This window comes from Homalodisca vitripennis, chromosome 1 (assembly GCF_021130785.1).
Source record: "Homalodisca vitripennis isolate AUS2020 chromosome 1, UT_GWSS_2.1, whole genome shotgun sequence".
NCBI lineage: Eukaryota > Metazoa > Arthropoda > Insecta > Hemiptera > Cicadellidae > Homalodisca > Homalodisca vitripennis.
The window spans coordinates 111,504,544-111,530,383 of NC_060207.1; the positions used below are offsets into that span (position 1 = coordinate 111,504,544).

General features: G+C 34.6%; 1 protein-coding gene across 1 annotated transcript in view; it reads right to left on the bottom strand.

Annotated features, from left to right (window-relative positions):
• LOC124369247 (methyltransferase-like protein 17, mitochondrial) overlaps window positions 1-25,840 on the bottom strand; it is a 41,044-nt gene that overhangs the window by 13,213 nt on the left and 1,991 nt on the right. Inside the window, exons 2-6 of the mRNA XM_046827139.1 lie at window positions 19,463-19,622; window positions 14,822-14,953; window positions 9,194-9,464; window positions 3,406-3,565; window positions 1,862-2,005 (exon numbers count right to left, since the gene is read on the bottom strand). Of these exons, the coding sequence (XP_046683095.1) occupies window positions 1,862-2,005; window positions 3,406-3,565; window positions 9,194-9,464; window positions 14,822-14,953; window positions 19,463-19,622 (867 nt within the window). The remainder of the gene's footprint in view (window positions 1-1,861; window positions 2,006-3,405; window positions 3,566-9,193; window positions 9,465-14,821; window positions 14,954-19,462; window positions 19,623-25,840) is intronic.

Genomic DNA, 25,840 nt, shown 5'->3' on the forward strand with positions numbered 1-25,840 from the left:
ACTTTTTTATTGTTCCCTCAGAATTAGAGCAAACATCCAAAAGTCTGGGTTTATATTTATTTCTACTAAAAGAACCTAAAAACATAATATATTATAAACCTTTACCTAACAACTAATAAATAATAAGAAATTACAATAATCAGGAAACAAGGGCAAAATAACCTTAAAACTCATATTTTGCACAAGATTTCTGGAACAAACCCCGGACAATACGTTTTGTTTGGGGTTCCAAATCCCCTGGGATGTTGGCCCGCCTGGCCATAAAGGCTTTACAATGTGGCCCTTGGGTAAAAAAGGTTGGGCACCCCTGGTATATATCATAGACCAAAAACAATAAAAGAATACATGATTACCTTTTTCCCTTTTGTAGGTCATTCATCTTTAGTAAAACTCTGCATTTTGTTTAAATTATACTTATAAATGAACATTTGGTATTTTTACTTATTTTTTACATTATTATTGACCTTTTCATGTCGAAAAAAAGAAAATTTCATCTAAATTGGTTGGTAAATAAGAAAGATATATATTTTTTCTCATCGGAAAACAAGTTTCGTTTCTCACAGCTTAACAATAAAAATCGCAATATTCCTTAAGCTTTAAGACCCTAACAAATCTAAACTGTACGATACACAAGGAAAAAATTTGGCATGGTTACATAAATCAATGGAACAACCATCCCAAGTTTCATCAAAATCTGAGATGGTGGGTGTCAAAATCTTTTTTTTTCTGGTTAATTTGACATGGAATGACCCACATGTATATTAACACTTACTACGGCTCTATCTTGAGTGATGATAAGTATTTAAATTAGACAGCAAGTGCACTAGGGCATCTGCCACTGTCAAAGTGTTAAAAGACTAACAGATGTCAAAGTTTAGTGAAGAAATGAGAAGAGATAAGACAAGCTTCAAACGGCTAATCACAAAAATACTACCCTATGCATAAACATAAAGCAAATCGTCGAGGGTGTGATCTCTCATGTCTTAAAACAAAAAAATGTAAAGTATTTATTTACTATACTTTAGTGACAGTTATAAGTTATACAAAATTACTGTAATGTATACAAATTCTGCTGAGAAAATATTTCCAATTTTCAAGTCAACTGAGTCTTCCAACAGCAGGTTATCTATGTCTGTGTGCAACTCTGTGCATTTTATGTGGCTGAAAATATTGCAGAAGTTCATCTTCATCTGTGCAGTGTATATTGGAAGCATTATGAGCAAACATGCTATAAAGAACAATATACAATATTCATATCTATGATTAAAATCAGAGAGGTTGGTTAAAAAATACTAAATAATTAATCATTAACAAATCATTATCTCTTTTTTACAGAAATTAATATAATGTAGTTCAGTTATTGAACCTGTTATGATTGTTTCATGATAGTTCAGTTATTTTGTATCAATATTTACATTATCAAATTCAACTTAATAAATGTATAATAACAGTGTAAAAATAATGATAGTTATTTTACTATCCCATTGCAAGTTCTTCTGTTTACTTTTTCATTATTATTATTTTAAAACTATTTGATATCTAATTTGAAAATATTTTTTTAATCAGATTCTGTTTGTCTTAAAATGTTTAATATTTAACATTAAAACGTAAAATTTATGTGAGTTACATTGTGTGATGATGATTGTGGATATTCATCATCAAAATTTGAGATCTATGGTTCAAGTGACAGGAGTGAAGTTAAAATGTTAAAATTGGTTACAGAGTTTAAAAATTGTCATTACAATTTAGTGAAAGCAGAATACCCAAACTCCAATCAGAAGACTCAGAAGTAATAATTAGAATGTTTCACAGAATAGTCTACTATTAGGTACCACTTCTTCTAATTTTTATGCATCTTTACCTTGAATCCAGGCTTGGTTCCCTGCTCAACCACAATGAGGAAATCCTCAGTCTTCTGCCACAAGTTGAGCAGCACAGAGAGTCGACTGTCACGGGACGGCAGCTCCATCAGTGAGTGAGCACTCACCACTACACTATATTTTGTCTGCAACATGGTAGAACATAGGTTTAGCAGGCCAGAGTTAATTTACAGACTTACCTGAGTACAGATACATTCCTTGTATATCACATTGTCATTTATTTATCTGTTGAATTCTATTTTACAACTACATTTTAAGACAGACACTGATGGTTTTGAGTGGCACAAACCAAATTTACACTAGGTAGAAATTAGAGGTCTTTTAATTAAGTATTTCTTTCAGTTCTTAACAAATGATCCTCAAAAATATCCATTCGACTGATAAACATGGGAACCAATCATACTGGAATGTAGTTATTTTAGTAATTAAGGCACAAATTTATGTGGTAGGTTAGACAAAAAAAGTAAGAAATCAGAGTATTTAATGCACAGGGTTCTCACTTTTATACCTTCAGCATTAATGAACATTTAAAATTGATTTTACTTGTAGGGCAACTATACAGGCCCAAAGGGATTTTTAACAGGGGTTTTGTATTTTTGTTATAAAACACTGTTTTTTAATTTCTTACAGGGTATGTAAAGTTTTGTGTTCAGCTGATGATACATGACTGTGAAATGTTTATTAATAAAACTTCTGGCTTCATTTTTAAATGGTATAATAAGTGTTAGGATCCCTCATTGAAAGCTGTAAAATGATGACCAAGTTTGTGCAACAAAAAAATGTTTTATGTGACTAATGAAGTGTAATCTTCATTCCTTGCCTTGAGAAGTCTGACAATAAATACATATTTTAAATGTATTTCTGCTATAAGAAGATTTTGGATTGCAAAATAATTCATTTTACATTTATTCCTTGAACATGAATAATTAAAAAACAAAATACATTTAAAATTATATACATAAGTAATTTTAAAGTGAATACCCTGCTTTTATCCATACGATGGAACACATTGTAGAGAAAAGTAGGAAAACATACACATGTTTATCCTAAACCCACATTTATCCTTTGTCACCACCAATATTATGGATTGATCTGTTTGGGGTAGGATTTGTAGCATTTATTCTTAAAAGAGACCTCTGATTTGATGTTACTATTCGACCTATACCCTCATTAAAGATTTTCTACTAAGTCCTTGTGGGTCGTCCCCTGAAATGATATTTATATTTTAAATATAGTATTTGCTTCAAAAACTAGATATTTAAGTAAAGTATCAATGAGTAAAGTTTCATTGCTTTATCTGTAACGGCTTATAAATATATTCCCATCTCCATAATTCTTGTATACTCTGTAAAATCGGTAATGTATGTGGTGAGCACAACATTGTTATAATTCATATACTTTATAAACAGTGGTGAATTTACCAAGAGGCTCACTAGACCTAGGCCACAGGTCCAAAGGAGTCCTAAACTTAGCAATCATCTGATTATCCCACACTCTTAAAGAAAGGAGACTCACATGCACTCACATGCTGGGCAGGAAGGAACTCACGGTAGAATACGCCTCGTGGTGTCCTCGCCTCACTACGTCCTCCTTGCAACAGCAGTGCTGCCAAATCATTCATACTACTGGAACTGTCAATGTTCATGTACTCCTTCAATGAGTCACCCCAATAACTTTTGGCAGCCCTGTAAAATTATATTTGGTAAAAAAATGTTATTATGAAGACATTAAAATGTAGTTTTAGGAACTATACTTATCTGTAATATTTTTGCATAGTAACTGCTTACTACAAAAATAAAATATTTTATTATAAAATTGGAAAACAATAAAGGGCAGTTATTTTTAGGTTTATATTTTTTGCACCTATTATAAGAATAACTCGCTAAGTGCTAATCTCGAGAATTGTTGGACCAATTTGGCTATTTTGATATCAATTTTGGTTCTTGGAAGGTTTTATTGAAAAAAATAGAATAAAAAGATTCTTAGAATATTTTTGAATCTGGAAACAAAACAATAATGTTCCCGAAACATATTCCAAATTTATCACTAGTTAGCTGTTGACACTTTCAGTTGAAGAGCGTCAAAGAGATTAAAATATTTGTTTACATTTAAATTTTAGAAAATATGAAGTATATAGTGCTTGATCAGTAGTAAATGCAGTTAGCAAGGACAGTTACCATCTAACTTTTACTATATAATACCCAGTGATGGATTTAAATAAATTCATGCATTGGGAAATACTATATAAACACTGAACAAAGCTTTGAATGTTTGTATGTATGTACACAAGACAAGCAAACTGATAGTATATACTTCATGACCAAAGTAGTCTTCTCAAGCCTATGTGTGTACGTATGTATTTTCTTGATTGGGACAACTAAGCACTATTATCTATAACATCAGAAATATCTTAGTTCAAAAGCATATATATTACAAGTAGACGTTCTTTGATCAAAGTTTGTTTCCAATATCTACATATGAATGTATTTTCTTGATTGGGCTACAAGGTAAACTCAACTGTGGCACAGTATGCAAACTGAAGGACTGAGAAAACTTGTGAAGTGTCTGTTCCGGCCATTTAAATTCATTTCTGTTCCAATATACAGGGTCTGTATAATAAGTAACCGGACTGACTTCAGGAAATTTTTTATTGGCAAAATATGTACAATTTTTCTTTAGAAATCTTCAAAGTAGTCCCCATTGGAGTCGATAACACGTTGATACCGTATTTTCCAATCCCTGAACGCTCCCTGGAAGTTGGCAACCTCGATGTTGTCTAGAGCCCTCGTTGGAGCACGTTGAACGTTTTCCAGAGTCCCGAACCGCGTCCCCTTAAGGTGTCTCTTGATCTTAGGGAACAGAAAGAAGTCCGGTGGTGCCATATCCGGGCTGTAAGGAGGCTGTGGCAACGTTGCCCTCGACTGTTTTGCCAACTGTTCAGTGAAGAGCAGGCAGGTGTGCGACGGTGCATTGTCGTGATGGAGAATCCATGAATCTGCAATCTCCGGACGGACTCGGTGAACCCGGGCGGTTAGTCGACGGAGCACCTCTCTGTAGTACTGGCCGTTTACAGTTTGACCGGGTGGCACAAACTCTTTGTGAACAATGCCTTTCACATCAAAGAAAGCAATGAGCATCGACTTCACCTTCGATTTGCTCATGCGCGCTTTTTTTCGGTCGTGGTGACGCCGGTGTGTGCCACTCCGAACTCTGCCGCTTCGTCTCAGGATCGTATTCAAAAACCCACGTCTCGTCTCCTGTAATAACGTGGTTGAAAAACTCTGGTTCGGTTTGCAGTCGATCAAGGATTTCCGAAGCAACAGCAACACAACGCTTCTGTTGCTCATCAGTCAGGTGTTTGGGTACCAGCTTCGCGCAGATCTTCCTCATGCCCAGATCGTTCTTAATAATGTTTGGAACGGTCATCTAATCAATTCTGACCTCATCTGCAATAGCCCGAATGCTCAGACGACGATCACTGTTCAACACATCACGCACTTTTTGCACATTTGTGTCCGTGTGACTCGTTGATGGAGGACCGACGCGCTGTTTGTCATGGACGTCATCGCGGCCCTCCCGGAAATTTTTGTGCCACTGAAACACCTGAGTTCTGGACAGAGCATCCTCACCGTAAGCCTCTTGAATCATTTGAAGAGTTTCCGTGGCCGTTTTCTTGAGTTTGACACAAAATTTAATGCTAAAACGTTGCTCGATCGTACTCTCCATTTTCACTCCAACGGGGTAACTGAACATGTACTCCGCTCTCGCTCGATACTAACTCTCCAAGCGCTTGGAGGCAACTGCTGCAGCCCGGTTCCCTTTCACTAGACCCCCCACCACCACTACAGCACCAGATACCAGTTAGCAGACGCTTTGACGGAGCAGGGCAGGCTCAGTCCGGTTACTTATTATACAGACCCTGTATATACATTTAATTCAACATTTTAATAGCTAGAATAAACATTTTTTGCACATGTAGGCTTCTCAGTCCTATGTACGTATGTATACATATTTTCTTCAACAAACCAAACTTACGTATGGCACTAAAAATATCTTACGACTAGAAGTTAAAAGAGGTGGAAGTAAACGCTTTTTGGTTTGGTTTCTGACACCTGCATAAGTATATATTTTTGTAATCAGGGTAACAAGGCTAATAAATTTGGCATTACAAATACAGTAGACTGTAAGTGAATTGAAACAGCTGGGAATGATACCACTTGACATATTGTTCTTGGAATTAGAAAATCTAACAAACACATGAAATTAATACACAAATATAACTACCCGAGCAATATCAAATAACTACAAGGAATATAAAAGTTAATTGAATATTAAACATTATTATAAATATTCACTACATTATAAAGTAAACTACACTTAACAAGTTAACACAGTATAAGTGCATTAGTGCAAACATAACAATATTAACCCCTTCCTATATTATTAATATTAAAACATCTTCCAACATAATGAGAAAACTTATTTTGTGAAATCGGTGAAAGAAAATCAGGTTTACATTCTTAACTCCAAAAAATACCATGGGTACCAAAAATATTTCTGTAAATATTTAACTGTATTCTTTAAAAGAGAATACAGTGTAAATATAACTGTAATGTTATATCCATCGTAATAGCTATTCTGTAATAGCAATTAATTAAACAATTAATTGTAACAACAAGAACTAAAAATTTACAACTTAAGTAATTGCATGCAGGTTTTATTATTTCTTTTATAGTTTTATTCATAATGCTCTATAATCTATTGCACAAAGCAATAAATTAAATTAAATATATCTATTGTACAAAGCAATAAATTAAACTAAATATATATATATTGTACAAAGCAATAATTTCAACTAAATTCATAATTATAAAACTACAGATATCATTTAAAAAAAACTGTTTAGGGTTTGCACTAAAAATCTCATCAAAAGAATGTAAAAATTAGAATTATATGTGATTTCAGTTTTTAAATATTCTAACTTTCTGATAAACATTCAGTTATTGCTAATAAATATCAATACATAATTGCGTCCTGTTAGGAGGCACAGCTATTTTAAAATAAGACGATTAATCATCGTTAACTGTTGACCTGATAGGCAGGTGAACAGGGCACTGATTATCTCCTCAGGTACTGATAGGTCCGTGCATATAAAAATAACATCGTTGAGTCTAGTCACAACTGTCGTTTAAAGTAAATCAGTGAAAATCATTTGCCAGAAAATAATTTGGTAAATTATCAAATAATATTAATTTGTGAATATTGAATTGCAAATATTGAATTGCAATTGAAGTGTCTTTGAAAACTGGAGTGTTATACCGATGTTCAAGATGAATAATGAGTTCTGAATTTAAGAGACTATGAATAAAAATAAAACAATTATAAATGTACAATAATGGAATGGCTAATTTTGCAGTTATCCGAGCATGTTACAGAGAAATTATGATCGCCGATACATACCACTTACCATGTATGAAGGATTAAAACAAAATTAAATCACATCAGACAAACATATGAAATCCAAATACTCACCTGTAAATGGTAACAGTACCTTCCCTTTACATCCCTCATCAAGACTATCACGGTTGGTAATCAATTACTTTCTTAGCGGAAAATTCCCTACCGATTACATAAAAGACTAGGTTGTGTATTTATGTATACAATGAATATTGTCTCTTGGCTCCTTGACTACTAACCACTAAAATTACAGTAGACAGATCCAGCACAACTTACCAATGCTACTCCCTGATTCAGCACTAAAGAACCAGTTTTATTGGTAACTATCTTGATTTTAGCCCAATTTAAAATTTCAAACACTTCTACTCTTTTATTTTTTATTGTAGTTATGGCAGATGTTTAATTTTAAATATATAGTCAATTTGATGTTTTTATAGTTTAATTGATTACTTGAAAAACCATCACTTTTGTACTTCTTCTTCTAAGGGGTGGCCTATTGCTGTGCATTTAACCCTTTAAGCGTCATGAAAAATTGGACCTGATCTTTGATAAAGTTACAATTTTTTTTAATTTCCAATGTGTAAAGTTAAATTTATTTTCGTTTCTGTATGTCAAAATAGAGTTATTTAACGGTAAATAAAATTTTTTTTAGCCCTTTTTGGATTTCCTAGGCTAATTTTTAACTTTTGAGAATATCGTAGTATAGCAGTATAGTTGTCACTAATATTTTTATCATTTATTTAGTAAGTAGGGGAATGAAACACAGTTTTATAGATAATTACAAACCAATAAAATTAGAAAAATACGAAAGTAGACAAAGAGTGTTTATTTGGTGGCGGGCTGTCACAACTGACATTCCGCGCGTCTCCCGCAAGCCACTGTTATCGCGTGGACTTTGAACCTTCTTATCGCTCGGCAACCTGTAGGACGGCCTTGCGGGGCTTGAATTATGTTTCTTGCTTTCTGAGAACATCCTTATAACCGTAGTAAAATATAAAAAAGTTTGGGGTTGACCAAGTAATTGCTCAGAATTACCAAATCTTCAAATTCCGAATCGTCTGGATTCGCCATTCACACGAATAATGGTAAAAAAACACTAAATAAATAATGGAATCTGCTGTATATAATATGAATAATTTACTTTGAAAATAATAGGACACAACAGAAAATTTGCGATAACCGAAATACATATGCGTGTACCGGACGCTTCTCACTAACTAACTGACTAGATGCCTTGACGGGAGCTCCCGTCAATGACTTTGTGAAAGGCGCGGGGCCACGCCCTCTAGACAGTGTTTGGCCAATTAGAAGCAACTGCCACTCCCATTGTAACAGAATTCGAGGCAGGGCAACACATCTGTATGTCGCATGACTACTAGAACCATCTAGCAGCAAAATATTCAACTAACATAGCAGTAAGAAAATAAATAATGCAAAAACGCGGATCCACGGCAATAACGTTTTGAGCTTGTAGTGGCCCTCTGCGGATCCGCGTCAATAACGCTGGAAAGGTTAAGCCTTTTGCACATCCCGAAAGTATGACATTAAACCAACTAGTTTATAGAATCAGCAATCCAACAAACCGTTGAAAACAACCAATCAGGTCCTCCTGAAGAAATTTACCACCACTGTCAAGACTACCATACATGGCGTAGCACTTCCTTGCTATTGATTGTGTATTGATCATGTATTTAATATGAGACATTACCTATAACTTTATATCTGAAAATAAGATAGTAAGTGTTTAACATTCGCTTTATGGAGTAAAACTCAAGGTGATTTTACTACAGTAAACTCTTAAAATATGCTTTGTACAGTTTACTTGAACCTCAGACAGATCCTTGGCTCATACTGACCAGGACACAGATCCAATACCCGAGCCAAAGTCGAAGAGGCTAGTCGGCCGATAGTCTGGGTGGAGTTTGGTGATTTCCCCCAGCACTCTGGAAACAACTGCATAGTTGGGTGCAGCACGTGTGAACAGATAAACCAAGCAGGAATACTGATGCAGATTCAGGGCACTCCAACGGTAGCGGTACTTGTTCATCAGGTGCTCCACACTGGACCGGACAAGACTTGTGTAGTGATAAGTTTGCTCTTCACTGGCATCTAGCGGTAGCTCACCAACTGTAACAGTCAAAAGTTTACAGTGATAAAGTTTACAATTACATTATATAAAACTCTACTACAGAGTATTCAGAAGAAGTGTTCAATAAATTTAGAATGTAAGTGTACACCTCAATGTAAAATGAATAAAAAGTATATTTGAACATATATGCCAAAGCCTGTTTTCTATCTATCTCTGTATATCTTTTAACACACAAATGTACTGCTTGAGAACTACTTAGAGTACGGTTGTGAAACATAGTGATTATATTAACCTTTGGTATGCCTTTTTGAGAATAAAATAAGAAAGAAATGTCTTTACCCATTTAAAGATGATTCTTGTTGGCAGACATATCTTTCAAGTTTTTTGTTGTAAACTTTTTAACATCTCAAAAAGGTTATATAAATAATAAGATTCATAACTGTACTGTATGTGGTTTTTATCAATAAACTTCTATGTAAAAATACATATACACAGATAAAAAACTAAAGGTTTTGGGACATACATACCATGAATTTTGTTCATTTTTATGTGTACTATATTATAAAATTTTTGGAAATTTTTATTGAACACTGTAATATACTACTACTATACACTTTAAATAAATGGTTAAACTTAATTTGTATTCTGATGATTATAGCTAGAAATAACAAATAACTCAGTATGATACAAATGTGAACTTTAATGATGATAAATTGACATACAGGTTTGAATTTTGAAACAAGATGGAGGATACAATAATGGTAAATTTTTTAAAATACAGTTCTTAAATTTTAGGGCAGGGTGGTCGTGCAGGCTTAATGAAATAGAAATATTAGGTATTGTTTTTAATAAAAGATATTGTAATTTTGAAAAATAATTTTGTTAAATTTTAATTATATTAATTTTGAATTGTTAGCCAAATCGGATGTTCCTGGGTTATATGTTCTTCCAATGGATCACTGTTAAATTTTAAAGGAATTTTCTCACCCAATGTCTGTCTTCTGCTTCTCTGTACTTCAGTGATAATATGAATTTAATAAATTAACTTTTCTTTTGAACCAAATACTGCTGAATAAAATGTAACCAGTTTCTTTCTTTAAAATAATAATCTTGCTTCACTTCTTCTATATCCCTCCCTCCTCTTCACTTTTTAAACCTCTGCTCTCTTCACTCAACAATCATCCCTGCACACTGTATCACTGACTTTAGTTTACTTTATAACTTTTGAGTTTTAGATGTAATTAGGTGAATTTTGATTAATTTTGATATATTTAATTTTGTATTTATTATTGTTTGTATTAAAATTTGAGACAATTTATAAATAGTTATTATTACTAATAAATTTCTAAATTAAATTAAGTATTCATATGAATGTGAGATGGGTGTATGAAATGAGTCATTACAACACCTGTATATGCTTTTATAAGAAGAAACATATGGTTAACCCTGTGTACTCGAAGGCAGTATTTGTAATTTGTCCTTGGAGCTCGTACGGCCAGCTCTACTGGCCGCCACCATTTTTTTTGGCCTGGATTAATTTTTGTCATAATGTTATCTCAGCTTGTATGTCCAGCTGTACTGACCAAGTTAAAATATGTTCATAGGTCATAAGGCCAGCACCACTGGCCACTAAACATAGCAGTTATTTTCTAATATTCTCTTTGTTTTATAATGAATGGTGAGTGCTGCAACCTATCAAACAGCTGTTTTTGAAGTAATTTTAAGGTAAAGTAGTAAATTTTAAAGCAGTCTATAATTATTTTTTAAACATTGACTGTGCAAATAAGATGAATGACAAGTAGTTGGTATATACACTAAAGTGATAGAAGGGATATTAAACCTACAACATTTTATTAAAAGACGTGTGCTAACTATTGTTGATTACACATAGGTGTGTATTTTTAAAAGTTTTAATCCATACAAAAATGTAAAGTGAGAAAATGTAAAATAGTTCATAACTATACAACTATACATAACTATAATAACTATACATGCCTACTTTATAACATTATATATACATGTTTTTTAACAATATACATATAAGAGTTAAATATCCCAAATGTATTTTTATTTTTGTATTAAAAAGATTTATTACAAAAAAATGTTATATTAGTTTTCATTCTTCTTTAAACATTTAAAATTACTATGCAAATAACGTAGAGGACATTGAAAAATAATTCTGATCTGAGGAGGCAAACAACAAATATTGCCGCCGAGCTGTCAATGAAAGTAGTGCGGTCAGCTGCACTAGCCATACCAGTTGTGAGGACAAACTACGGCAAAACTAACACTAGCTGTCTGAAACCTTGGTGTGGTCAATGCTGCTGGCCTTTTGAGCACAAAGGGTTAATGCAAGGAAAGCAGGCAGATATGCTGTAGAAAAATTTAATTTAATTTAAGAAATTTAAAATATACATATGAAGAAGACAAGCTGGTAACTTTTACATATATATTTGAGGAGACTTATCTAATACTAGGTGGGGAAATGTTTTGATAGAATACAAACCAATCATATACAGATACACTGAGAAGAGAATAAAGATTAGAGAAATAATGATATATTAGAAACAGAAAAGAAGTTGCAGAGACAGAATAAGGAAGAGGAATTGAGAGGTTGGCTGAATCAAGGATGGTAACAGTAAAAAGGTTTCTGATATACGTCACAAATGTTAAAAGAAGTTGTAAAAAGTACTAAATTACTCATGTTTAATTCTGAAATAAAGAGAAAAGTTATTTTAACCCTTTTGGGACTCATTAAAAAGTGCTAATTTCTCTACCTGGTTGTATTTAAATGTTCAGTTAAAGTACAGTGTAGTATTTTTTTAAACTATTACGTTTTTTAATAGGGTAATGCTTGATTTTTTTATGACTAGGCTTTAAATATAGAGGCATAAGGCATAAAACAATGGTTTTTGTTACACCATTATATTTTTACTTTATAATTTAATACCTAAAACAAATATTTTGTTGTTGTTTTTAAACCAAAATCCCAAATTTAATTTAAAGCTGTTGGTGCATCAAATCATATTTGTTTATTGAATATGTATATCTTAACTAATTTCTTTTGTTTTGTATTTTTATTCCTAATCCATTTAAGTGTAAAAAATAAAGTTTATACAAATCGCTATTGTTAGGGATCTTAGGCCTAGATCAGGTGGAGAAGGCAAATCTGTCTTTTCATCACTGGATTTTAAATCGTAATCTAGTATATCACTAATGCCATTAATTTGTAATGTACTTGTACTTGCAGCTATCAAAAAAATAAATAGTACTAAACAAATAATTCATGCATTGTTTCAACACTATGACCTAGCAACTCAATCCAAAGCAATAAAAGCTATTTATTTTCACGTGAAATTGAGGCTTAAAACTGATTACATTATTAATTACACTTTATCCTCATATTTACAATAGATTAAAAACTAAAACAAACTTGTATTACAATGAAAACAACAATAAAAGTATAAAAAACCTGATTCACAGTGGCTCAACTAGTTTGTATATATCAGCAGACAATTCACTCAGCTGAAACTTTTGTTGCTCGTCAACAAACCAGTAAATGTAATGCAAAAAATGGCTGCAATATTGTTTAAACTATTCCCAAGAGGTAGCACAATGTAGTACAATGCAGAGTGAGTATAACCCACTGAACTAATACATCAGTGAAATGAGACGTAGTACACCAGCCTAGCGAAACTACAGCACAACGTGCAGCACCCATGTTTCATCCGGAGGGTTAATTTCTTTACTTTTAATTCTTATGAAAGTTTGTAAACACTTTCAAAAATACTTAATGAGATTTAGGTTTTTTGTGATAAACTGTATTTTAAGAGACAATTTGCACTTTTGAACCAATCCGGTAGCTTATTCAGTCACATTCCTTTCTTATTACCCTTTTTAGTAAAGCTAAAGAAACCTCCAACATAGTAAAGTGAATAAAACCTAACCACTAGCAGTTAGCATCTAATGCTTAGTCCTAGCTCTTCCTCAGAACAAACAAGTGGTAGATAGTAGCAATAATAAACAAGTAGCAACAGCTAGTGAAGGGTCCACATGTGTCTAGAAAAACGTAAGCAAGTACTAGGTGTAGCAGGCTGTTAGACTTAGCTGCAGCTACACACATATTGTGACTCGCTGTGGATATGAGGCTTTATAATTTCCACATCTATACATTCCAAATCCTTCTAGCACAATAGGCATATCAGAATTTTATTGCTAAAGAACTTGTACTGCATTTACTTTCCAATTGTCATATTTCAAAAACAATCATGGCCAACAAATTAATTTAGAAAACAATGTGCACAAATATAACACACCATAAGAATGAAATCATCAGTGATCACCATAGACTTGAAATATACACACAAAAAACTATGTATATTGGGAAAAGATTTTTGAAAAATATTCCTCAAAACATAAAGATGGAAAATAATATTACCAATCTTAAAAGGAAACTAAAAAACTATTTGATTGATTTAGTTTAGTATTCAATAGAGGAATTTGAATATGTTTAGTAATTATATATATTATATATAATTACTATAATCATAACTTATATATATATATATATATATATATATATATATATATATATATATATAAGTTATGTATGACACTATTCAATGTATCTCACTGTACAACTAATGAATAAAGAATTATTTATTGATTGATTCATTTCTACACCTTTGATGGAAAATGTATCCTGATAGGAGCCCTGTCAATTATATTATTTACTACATATTTTGTAGTTATGCACGCAGTACTTCTATGGACACCGTCTTCAGCAATTCCTGACTTGAATTCAGGATCTGCAACAAATCTCAGGTAGATTTCCATTTGCTTTCTCAGTGAAAGAGCACCACCACATATATCCGTTTCATTTAAGAACTCTGCAGCTACAAACTTAACGCTTCTACTGTCATCAAACCTTAATAAATCTTTGCTCTTTGTTATTTCCTGATGCACAAAAACTGTTTCTGCTGACGTAACTGTAAAACACACCCATATTTTAGGGTTACCATTGAATAACTAAACAGTTAGCACGCCCTGGACCAGACTTAATAATTTCTTAGGAGTTGTTAACTGCAAAGGTTAAAATCCTTATTTTATTCACATAGTTTTCAAGCAATATCTATGGCGTCTGAAACAACTTAGCTAGTCCTAGTTAGTTTTAACTACACAAAACTTAGCAGTTGCTTAAAAGAACCTTAGTCTTGGCATGTGTTAGGTTTTATTCATTTCACACACTGTTAGCAACTCTAGTTTCACTTAAAGCTTAAAATAAGGCTTAAATATAAACATTAAAATTTAATCTACAACCAAAAATAAATTATAAAAATTTCAATAAAAAACAGTACTTATAATCGTATTTATATTAAAATCAAGCATTATTTACTTCTAGACTTGACATTTTCAACGAAGTCTTTCCGTCTCTCTTCCAAATCCTCTTCATCCCATGGATAGTGTCGAGAGTACAAGTAGTTTGCAAGCATTTTGGCATCATTGAGAATTGTTTTTACTGGATGATCTAAAATAAACATAGTTTATTACATTGTCAAACAAATTATAATTTTTCGAGGATTGGAATCTATCCTCTTCATCAGGAGGGGGAGGTATAGATCCCAATCCTTGAAATGTTGTGTTATACCTTTTGTAACATATAACAATGGCAAAAGTTTAAAATCCTGTTATCCTTTCAAACCTTCCACTGTCAATAACAAACTTTAAACAAAGAAAATCATAATTATTTTCAAAATATGATCGGTTTTCCATATTTATAAATATTAACACTGTATAATACAAAAATTATATATTCATCAGTGCTTGATTTGAGGCAGAACATATGGAATGGTGTTCCGATAATTTCTCTGAAGAGAAAAAGCACTTTACCATTCACCTCAGATCGTCTAGCATGAACTGACGTCGGAAAAGTTAGTTAATCTGGGACATGATTTGAGGTCAGGAAAGTACCAATCGAAAACGCTCCTGGACATCAGTGTGGGCTTCAGTAGTTGAACAAAAAAACACCCCATGAGGTAAATTTAAACTCAGAGTACACTCACAAAGGTTATCTTTAAATTTGGTAATACTAGTAATATATTTATAATAATCTAATCTAAACCTACTTATATCGCATAATAACAAGTAGTACATAGGGAACGAATAGCCTTTTTGCCGATATCACTTCCTTTTGGGAGGCACAAAACAAGATCTGATCATCATAATAATATGTAATTTTCACAGTAAGTCAAATAAAGTCTGTTCTTTCTAGATGGTTTTCTTAGGTCCCCAGGAGGAAAAATTGTTCCAAAAATAGTGGCCTCCGGATAATAGCAAAATACCTTAATATGTAACAGTATCTAAATACTACAGTTATTAAGAGATAGGAATATTAGAAAAAGAAAATTTAATACTGAACAGTGCAGTACTTTACATGCCTATGCATTTCTTGCTTCAGAAAATTAAGGCACAACCGATATTGCACTGAGATTATTTATGGAGTACATAGATTATCAGCTATTTTGCTTATTATCCAAAAGAACTGTTCACCTATGGTAACGCCTGTAAATTTTGCAGTACCACAAACCGCCGAAAACAACCTATTAGGTCCTCCTGGAGAAATTCACCACCCTTGTCCAAACCACCAAAGATGGCATAGCGCTCCCTTGCTATTGTAGGACAATCAAAAAACAAGTGTTTGGCAGTTTTGTCCTGCTCATCACACATTCTACAGAGCGGATCCTCCTGAAGGATGCCAAATCTGTGAAGATGCTTCCTTAGGTGACCATGTCTCATGATCAGACCTCTAACCCGAGAAGACATTGATCTATTTAGTGAAAGAAGGTCAGACGCCACTCTGGAGGAAGGCGACTGAAGTACCATTCTGCTCATTCTCATGCCCGGATGCAACCTCCACCTTCTCTCATGTTCAGCGCGAACCAATTTCGAGACAGGCCCAAAGGATTCACACCTTTGAAAACCGCATAACAGTTGAGGGCCTGTCATAATTGACGCTGAACCCCGGTTGGCCAGGGCATCAGCTCTTTCATTCTTAGGGATCCCCTTATGACCAGGAATGGTCTCACCCCAACAATTCCAGCGCCTATGCCGCTTTTTGTTTTAAAGCCGTCTGTAAACCACTCAAGCACCGCTGGTGGGAGAGGTTTCCTTCCCTCTGACCAATCGTCCCTAAGAGGTATCACAATCCTAAAGGGTTTGTCAAAGGAAAATTTTTGTGGCATCTGATCAGAGATCATGTGCAGAGCATCCCCTTTATCACGATGCTTATTCTACAGTGCCCACTGCTGCAGCCCGACCAGAGTCTCGCTTGCTGAAGACAGTAGGCTCTCCTCCTGGCCACAGCCCGAATGACAATGTCCAGAGGAGTGAGGTTGAGGCAACAGTCTAGAGCTGCACCCGGCGCACTAGGAAAAGCCCCAGGGATAGCAAGGCAAGCCATCCTTTGGATGCCAGCCAGACAAGCTACCGCCATCTTGGCCTCCGTTTTTGGCCATCAGATAACAGCCCCATACATTAGTGCAGGTCTGACTACGGAAACATAAAGCCAGTACAAAAGCCTCAGCTTAAGTCCCTGACCTATGACGCGGCTGCATTGAATTAAAGACCATTTTCCCCTGGCGATGACCCTTTCTAGATGAGGTCCCCAGTTTAGAATCCTATCTAGGATCACGCCCAGGACCTCGGACTTCAACTCAATGGAAGAATCTTTGAGTATAAATGGACCAATACCCTCCAACTGACGCCTCTTGGTAAATGCAACCACAGCAGCCTTGGTGGGGTTGACAGTAAGGACCACCCCATCACACCAGTTTCCCACCATGTTTAGAGCAGCATTGATTGCTTCCGTGACTGTTGTGTTGAACTTGCCACTCACAAGAATCAGAATATCATCTTCGTACCCCTGTGCAAAAACACCGCTACTGTTCAAAGACATTAGCAGGTCGTCCACAACTAGGTTCCACAGGAGAGGATAAAGGATGCCCTGTGGACAGCCTCTCATAGTCCTTTCACTGACACTTGCTCCCATAAGAGTGGTAACAATCACTCTGTCTGTGAGCAAGGCCCTTGTCCAGTCACATATTTGACCATCAAATCCACGTCTGGAGACCGCATTGGTAATCACCTGAGTGCCCGTATTGTCAAAGGCTCCTTCAATGACCAAAAAGACACCTATGGCTACCTCTTTTGCTGCCAGCGTCTTCTCAATCCTGCATACTAATTGGTGAAGGGCCGTGTCGCATGACCTTCCTGGAGTGCAGGCATGCTGATTTGGATGTAGAGGTCGCTTCAAAAGAGACCCCTCCCAAACAAACTTAGCAAGCATTATCTCCATGGTTTTGAGAAGTAAGGAGGAAAGTAAAGTCCCTCTTCACCAGATTAAATTATTTTTATTGATTTCTTTTGCGATGTTTGAAAACAAATTTTAAATTTTAATAGGTTTCCAATCAAATTCTAATATTAGGAAGATTAAGTATTCACAAAATAACAGAAATAAAGAAACAAGAATAAAGTCATAATTAAAAATTTATATTTTAGCCCTCTGTACATCAAATGATTTCCTGTGACTTGTTAGGGACAATAAAATAACTTTTCTTTAGGTGGATCATAAATACACTCATATCAGCCTATGTAGTTTAGATGGTTTACTGAAATATGTTGTTTGGGCCCATACAGTCCGCTTTTCCTTGGTGGGTCATAACTCACAAATATACTGATTATATGTATATGTCCAATGAAATAGGTTTTATGTTGTTGTATCAATGTAAATTTTCTGTTGAGAAAAATACATAAACTGCCCCATAATTTCTTTTAACATGTTCATGACAATGTGTACCCCATCGGATACACGCGATCCTCAAAACTGCTGTTGTGTACCCGATCGGGTATATACCGGGCTTTCGTAAAGCACGTAATGCGCCCAATGGGTTACATGTTGCTATACATTTCATTATTGCATTTTTATTGTTTGCCTGTCTTGGTAATTTTTAAATTTTATTCCGCATTTAAATAACTGACCTTAAATAACCGACTCAGTCGGGCGCATGATTGCTTAATTTTTAATATAAATTTTTTAAAAATAAGGAAAAATCACTTCTGGTTGGTTTATACCGTCCAGTTGAACCTACCACTGGGCACAGCAAAAACTGATTTGTGACTCAAATCTGGGTAACCTTATAGGTGTCCAGGATAGGCATATCACTAACCATAAATGTCGATATTCTGGGGTGCAAGGGTAATTCGATAGGTCTAGTCTACTGCAGGAGATGACTGTTGGAGTTGGTGTGGATTGTTTTCTAAGAGTCAGAGGTTCTGCTAGCCTCAACAAGGATGAGCCACCCTCTCCCTACTTTGACTGGAGAGACATAGGACTAGGTGCAATTTATAAGCTTCTTGTCTTAAGAGAACAAAAAATAAGTAAATTAACTGTCTAGGTACCACTTGGGGCATACAGAAAAACATTTAAAAACATATTGAAATGAATATTTTTGTGCAAAACTGAGAAGCATATATACATTTCTCATTATACTTAAGACGTTTAACATAAAAAGAAACTATTACGGATTTTTTATGTAATTATTGAAAAATGTTATAGCAAATAAATTTGGAAATAAGCCGTTGTCTTGAATGTGTTAAACATCTACATCTCATCAAGGAACTGATGCTTACATTTTGAGTAAACTCTAAAAAAAAGCATATCAAATAAATGGAAAGTAAATTGGCAAGAAGATAAATGGCGTAGATTAAAACAACACAAAGCATAATTAAACATTTTACAAATCCAGCTGCTTTAGTTAATGTCCAAGTCTCAAATGTAGAGTAAAAGGGAATGCCAGTTAAAATAGCAGTGTATTATAGCACTGCTACTACAGTAGAGATATTTAAGCGTGAATGTGCTAAATGTAAACACATATTTGTTCATTTGTCTGACATCCTTACATATAGTTGACAGACATGACAACTTTAACAATTGGGAGAGTTAACAGTTAGTTACATAACAACAAAATAATCTACTTACCTTCTGCCACAACACTAACAGCTTTTATGATTTCATTTGGGAGTGAACATGTCCTAAATTTTATAACACCTGGATGTTTCCGGGGCTTTATTTTATCAGTTTCAATGTCATGTTTCACAGCAGCATCCAGTTCTGGAGCAACTGCAGCTGTACAGCTCAACTGTAAAAATGTATGAATCATCAAAGAGTTTAACGTTATTATTTTTATAATACACTATTAACATAACCTGACACTTTAATTTATTCATCACATTCTGTAATTATTTTCCACATAATCACAAAACAGATAATACATGATTTAGATAGTACTAAATAAATAGGTATGATGAGACCTCAATCATTTTGTGGCATTTCTAGGTGTGAATCCTTTGGGGCTGTCTCGGAAAGGGTTCCCTCTGAACATGAGAGAAGTTGGAGGCTGCATCCGGGTCTGAGAATGAGTAGAATGGTTCTACAGTCGCCTTCCCCTAGGGTGGCGTCCAACCTTTTCTCATTAAGTATATCAGTGTCTTCTCGGGTTATAGGTCTGATTACAGGATATGGTCACCTGAGGAAGCATCTTCACAGAGTCGGCATCCTTCGGAAGGATCCGCTCTGTAGAATGTGTGACAAGCAGGAAGAAACTGCTTAACACCTGCTCTTTGACTGCTCTGCAATAGCAAGGGAGTGGCACGCCATACTTGGTAGTTTGGACAAGGGTGATGAACTTCCCTGATAGGTTGTTTAAGGCGGTTTGTAGAACTACTGAAACCAAAGACTGGGCGGCCTCATGCTGTGCTTCCGGGGTGCGCAAAAGGCCCTTGAGACTTAGTGCATGGCAATAGGCCACCCTATGGAAGAACAAGAAGAATCCTTCCAAACCAATTTCTGTTGGCTACGCATGAGTCTCTCTCACTTGCTCAACACTCTCTTCAGTAACCGTGGGTCATCCTGTACTCTTCCATTTGCAAAGGCATCCAATATATTCAAACTGATACTAATTTGTGTCCAATACTAAATAGAATATATAAATCAACAAAAGTGTCTTTTATTTGGGTCAAACTCACCTAATCTCAGTGCAATTGTTAATGTATCCAAACATAACGACTGACATCAGCAGCAATCAATAGGAGGTTCACTTATGATCATAACAAGACGATGTGACGCCCGTAGAACAATGAAATAATATTAGGTTAATAACATGAAACTTGTATTTTGCCACTCCAGCTGTCAAGTGCACAATTACCTTTAATTTTGTTTCAATTCATTTAATTTTAAACTATATTGTTTTTCTGTATAATAACAACAGCATGCAGATATTAATAATTACGGTATGAACATATTTAGGTAAAATGTATAGTATAAGATATTTATAACTGATAGTTGATAAGATTGTTGTAGTGGTTGCTTATTACACTGCAGTTTTTTCAAGCTACTCAAAAACAGCCTACCGGTTACAGAACAATCAACTGCCAAATCTAGGGTTAAACCTTACATATTCTTTTGTTTGCAAGGACAATTCCAATATTTCAATAACAATAAATGCATTTTGCCACTCTGAACATTAACTTTACATAACTGGGCCTCTCTTACAAACTGTATTTAAATTTAATGTATCCAGTATTGTCTAGACACAGGGCAGAGAAAACTCTTACATCTGATTTATTAAAAATATTACTATCTTTTGGTATATCATCAGGTAAACATCCTGGTTGTAACATGACCAACTTGAACGTGCAGGGCATTCAACACTCACTTTTCTTATCATGCGGTATTATGGAAGTAAATTTCATTTTACATTGCAAGCATGTATTTATCATGCTTTCCGAGTGGAGCAACAATTTCTTGTAAAGGTAAGCTCTGTAGATGTTTTGAGAAATAAATTAAACAGAAATACTATTACAAAACATAAAATAATGCAAATTGAATATTTTTTATAGTACAGATACAAAATGCAAAGTATTTTTGGATATATAATCAATGAAGGTTATATTGTAGTATAGTAGATCATATATTGAATGTGTATAGAAAGTTATATCAAAATCGTACATTTTTTAGGTATGGCCATCCACAGATTTTTTTTTTCAGCACATATAACCTATGAAATCGGAGTAGCTCTGAAAATAGGCATGGCCTCAGAATGAGACTTATATTCTAGTATAGTATGCCATTTATTAACTGTGTATATATAAAGGTTTATCAAAATCAGCTTGTATACTTTTTAGGTACGGCCATCCAGATTTATTTTGACAGTACATAGCCTGTAAAATCGGTATGGCTCCGAAAATAGGTCCAGCTTAAGAATGAGGGTTGTATTGTAGTATAGTAGACCATGTATTGAATGTGTATAGAAAGTTTTTACAAAATCGAAACGTACATTTTTGAGGTACGGCCGGCTGAAGTATAATAAGAGGCCAACACCACAATAGAATCATATTTATGATTATTTAAACTATAGAAACAAAAATGTTAACACAAATTACATTATAGATATTTTAAATTATAATATAATTCAGCTGTTTTAAATCTAAAATATTAATAATTTATTGATGAATAAAAAACTATCTACGTTATGTGTATCTATAAAATGTAACAAACAAAACAGTTTAACATTGAATTAATATTTGCTGTTTTTAAGAATAAATGTGTGTGACAGCTAGTGACACAACACATATACTAGCGCCATTACTCAAATACCATATACTAAGTGATTATACTTCGTTTGAATTAATGTGGAACAATACTGTTATTTAATACATTAAAAAGAGCTTATAAACATTAATTGTAAATAACTGTAATTAAATTGTGGTAAATCTTAAGATCAGCGACTACCGCTCCCATCGCCGTAATTTTTTGCACACTAACACAGGTTAACGTAATTTCACCGAAAAAAATAGTCCCGATTATCGCCGTAGCCGTTTACTCCCCACCCCAAAAAAATTTTGGAAAAAATAAAATTAAAAAAAAACCTGACTGACATTGCATTTATTCGTTTTTTTTGGTCTTATTAGTTCGTAGGGCAGTAGTCCAGGTACTACTTCTAGTATAAACTCGTCTTATCTTAGCAGTGATAAACGCGTGCCACTTACCTTTTGCCTGTAATGAAACCTGCGTTAGTTCTGTCTGAGTTTTGTGTGTGTAAGCAGTCATGGCGTGATCTGGGCTTGGACTTTGCAAGCTCGAGTTAATTTTTTTTCTAAAAGAGCAAGCATCGCATGATCTGAGTTTTGAATAGGCAAGGTAGGGTCTTTTTAGCGTGTGACAAGAACCATCGCACGCCATGTCACTTCACTAATTATTCCTTGTCCATGTGGGTTTGTTTGTTTACGTCTGGCAGTCAATCGAAGCCGTCCTATAGGTCACGTGACCCGCCCGGCCAATCGGAAACTTTCCTGTTTGTCACGTGACTACTGTCAACTCATCATGAAACGACCATGGTCGGCCATTGTTTTTAGTTTGATAATCGAAAATCTTGTTATTTATGTGTTTTGTATTGCCAACATTTTACTACCAAAAAACTGGTTTTTATATGTTAGCGAGAATCGGGACTATTTTTTTCGGTGAAATTACGTTAACCTGTGTTAGTATGCAAAAAATTACGGCGATTGGAGCGGTAATCCCTGATCTTAAGATTTACCTAAATTGTTTTTGTATTTGGTAGTTTAAGTATTTCTAATTTATCATTTGGTACCCTCATATGATTGCAGTGGTGGCCTCTTACTATACTACAGCCATACATATAACTCGTTTTTCAGTATTTGACATGTAAAATCGATAAATCTCCACAAATAGGAATGGCCTAAGAATGATGCTAGTAATATTATAATACAGTAAACAATGTATTGAATGTGTATAAAGTTTTATCGAAATCCACATCTAGGGTATGTTTTTAAAGTAGGCTACGCTCATTTAGAGATTTGATTTTTCTGCATTTGCCCTGTGAAATTAAGTAGACTGTGTTCATGAAAACTGGTATTTTTATATTTAGAATGCCAGTTAAGTAAATTCTATAGATTTGTTTTTGTATTTCCTCTTTTTCTCAATAAATATTAAAATGAATTCGTTCTGTTAACTGAACCTGTTCAGGAATTAGGTTGGTAGTACAAGGGCGTATATAAGGGGGGGGCTCAGGGGGCTCGAGCCCCCCCCGAAATTTGAAACACAAAAAAAATATTATAACTTATATACGATAATTTATTTTTATTTTCAATAAGCTGTGCTTCTATACTTTCGACTACATTAGTATTATAGTTTATAGTGGAATTTTAAGAATACATTATGATACCTAACAATATTCAATATTTATTTTTTTCAGAGGTTGAAATTACTAATATTTTGTAAGCACGCAAATAAGCGTTGCAACTGTAAAGAGTGCGAGGTAGCCTGACGCTCCTGACTGTCGCGTCGGCCGCTCGTGTAGTGCCAGCGCCAGGCATGCGTATATGACGATGACGTGTCGCCGCGGCCCCGCTGCCTAGCAACCCTCCTCCTCCTACAACCCCCCACCCACTCCCACCACACCTGACCTCATTCCGCACTACCACGCCATTGTCTGCTGTTGTCTAGTGCGTATCACCCGTGGTGACATTTTAAGTGCTGTATGCATATGTGCTGTGATTGTAGTGACTGTTATCAAGTGATATGTTTTGTTGTCGCGTTATTTAAACATGATCTGATTACTTTATAGTTGACAGTTTACGTGTGAAGTACATAGGCTACATTAAACATTTAAAATGAAGAGACAGAGTTCGATTCAAGCTTTTTTCGTGAAGAAAAAACGTGTTTCGTCTGAGATCGACGAGCAGACATCGTTTGAAATAACACCGAGTCCCTCCACTTGTGCTACATCAACTGGCAGCGTTGTTGAGATCAAGGATCACACAGGTGAAATTGAACATAACCTTAACGAGAGTAATCACACTTTGTTAGTTCACAATATCAATGATATTGGTCATTACTGCTCCTCAACTTCCTTTTCACTTCAAAATGAAGAGAAAATTTCAATTATTGAGAACTGTTGGAAGCCTCAACGTAGTTACGAATTTCCTAAAGTTGAAAATAACAGAAGTTTTCAATATAAGTGGTTGGAAGACTTCAAATGGTTAGCTTATTCGGAAGCAAAGGAAGGGGCCCTGTGTAAATATTGTGTTTTTTTCTCACACAACACAGGTGGGAAAGGAAACCATCAGAGTTTAGGAGTATTAGTATCAAAACCACTTACTACAAAGCTTAAGAAAGCTAGGGAGGTTTTCATGCAACATGAAAATAAACAATATCATAAAACTGCAATGTTAATGGCTGAAGACGTAAAATCCTTAGTACATGGAAAAACAGAAAGTGTGATAAACAGTATCAACATGCAGAGAAAAATGAATGTTCAGGAAAACAAAAATAGAATTATACCGATAATCCAGACAATTAGATTTTGTGGAAGGCAACAAATTGCTCTTAGAGGGCATCGTGATGGTGGAAGAGTGGATCTTGACGAGCCTATACAAAATGATGGTAATTTTCGCTCTTTATTAAGGTACAGGGCTAATTACGGGGACAATAATCTTAAAACACAGCTAGAAACTGGTGGTGGCAAAACTATGTATACTAGTTCTGTTATCCAAAATGAAATTATAGGTATTTTTGGTTCCCAAATGCAGTCAAAAATTGTATCCAACGTGAGAAAATCTGTATTTTATTCAGTATTAGCAGATGAGACAACAGACATTAGCCAAATTGAACAATTTTCCCTCTGTGTCCGATATGTTGACGAGGAATTGTTTAAAATTAGGGAAGATTTTCTGGCTTTTGTACCCGTGTATGATGTAACAGGTCAAGGTTTAGCCAATACATTAATGTCAAGTCTAACCAGTCTTGGACTTGATTTAAACAATTTACGTGGTCAAGGATATGATGGGGCTTCTGTCATGAGTGGCCAGTTCAGAGGGGTACAAGCATACATAAGTGAAAAAGTACCCTCAGCCATATACACACATTGTTCCTCTCACTCTCTTAACTTATGTCTATCTGATGCATCAAAAATCCCTATGATAAGGAATTGTATGGGTGTCATCAGTGAGGTGTGTAGTTTCTTTCACAAGTCAGCTAAGAGAACTGCGATACTTAAGTCAAGTATTTCTGAATGCTGCCCTGAGATGAAAAGAAAAAAACTTATATGTCTGTGTGAGACTCGCTGGGTGCAACGCCACGATTCAGTTATAATGTTTAAAGAAGCTTTGGAGCCTATAATTACCGCTCTATCAACTATTGAAGAAGAATCGACTGCAGAAGCTTCTGTAAAAGCACACACACTAATTGCCTCCGTGACCAGTTTTCAGTTTGTTGCATGTCTTTTTATTTTGAACAACTTGCTTTCTTTGACTATCTGCCTTTCAGAGATGCTCCAAA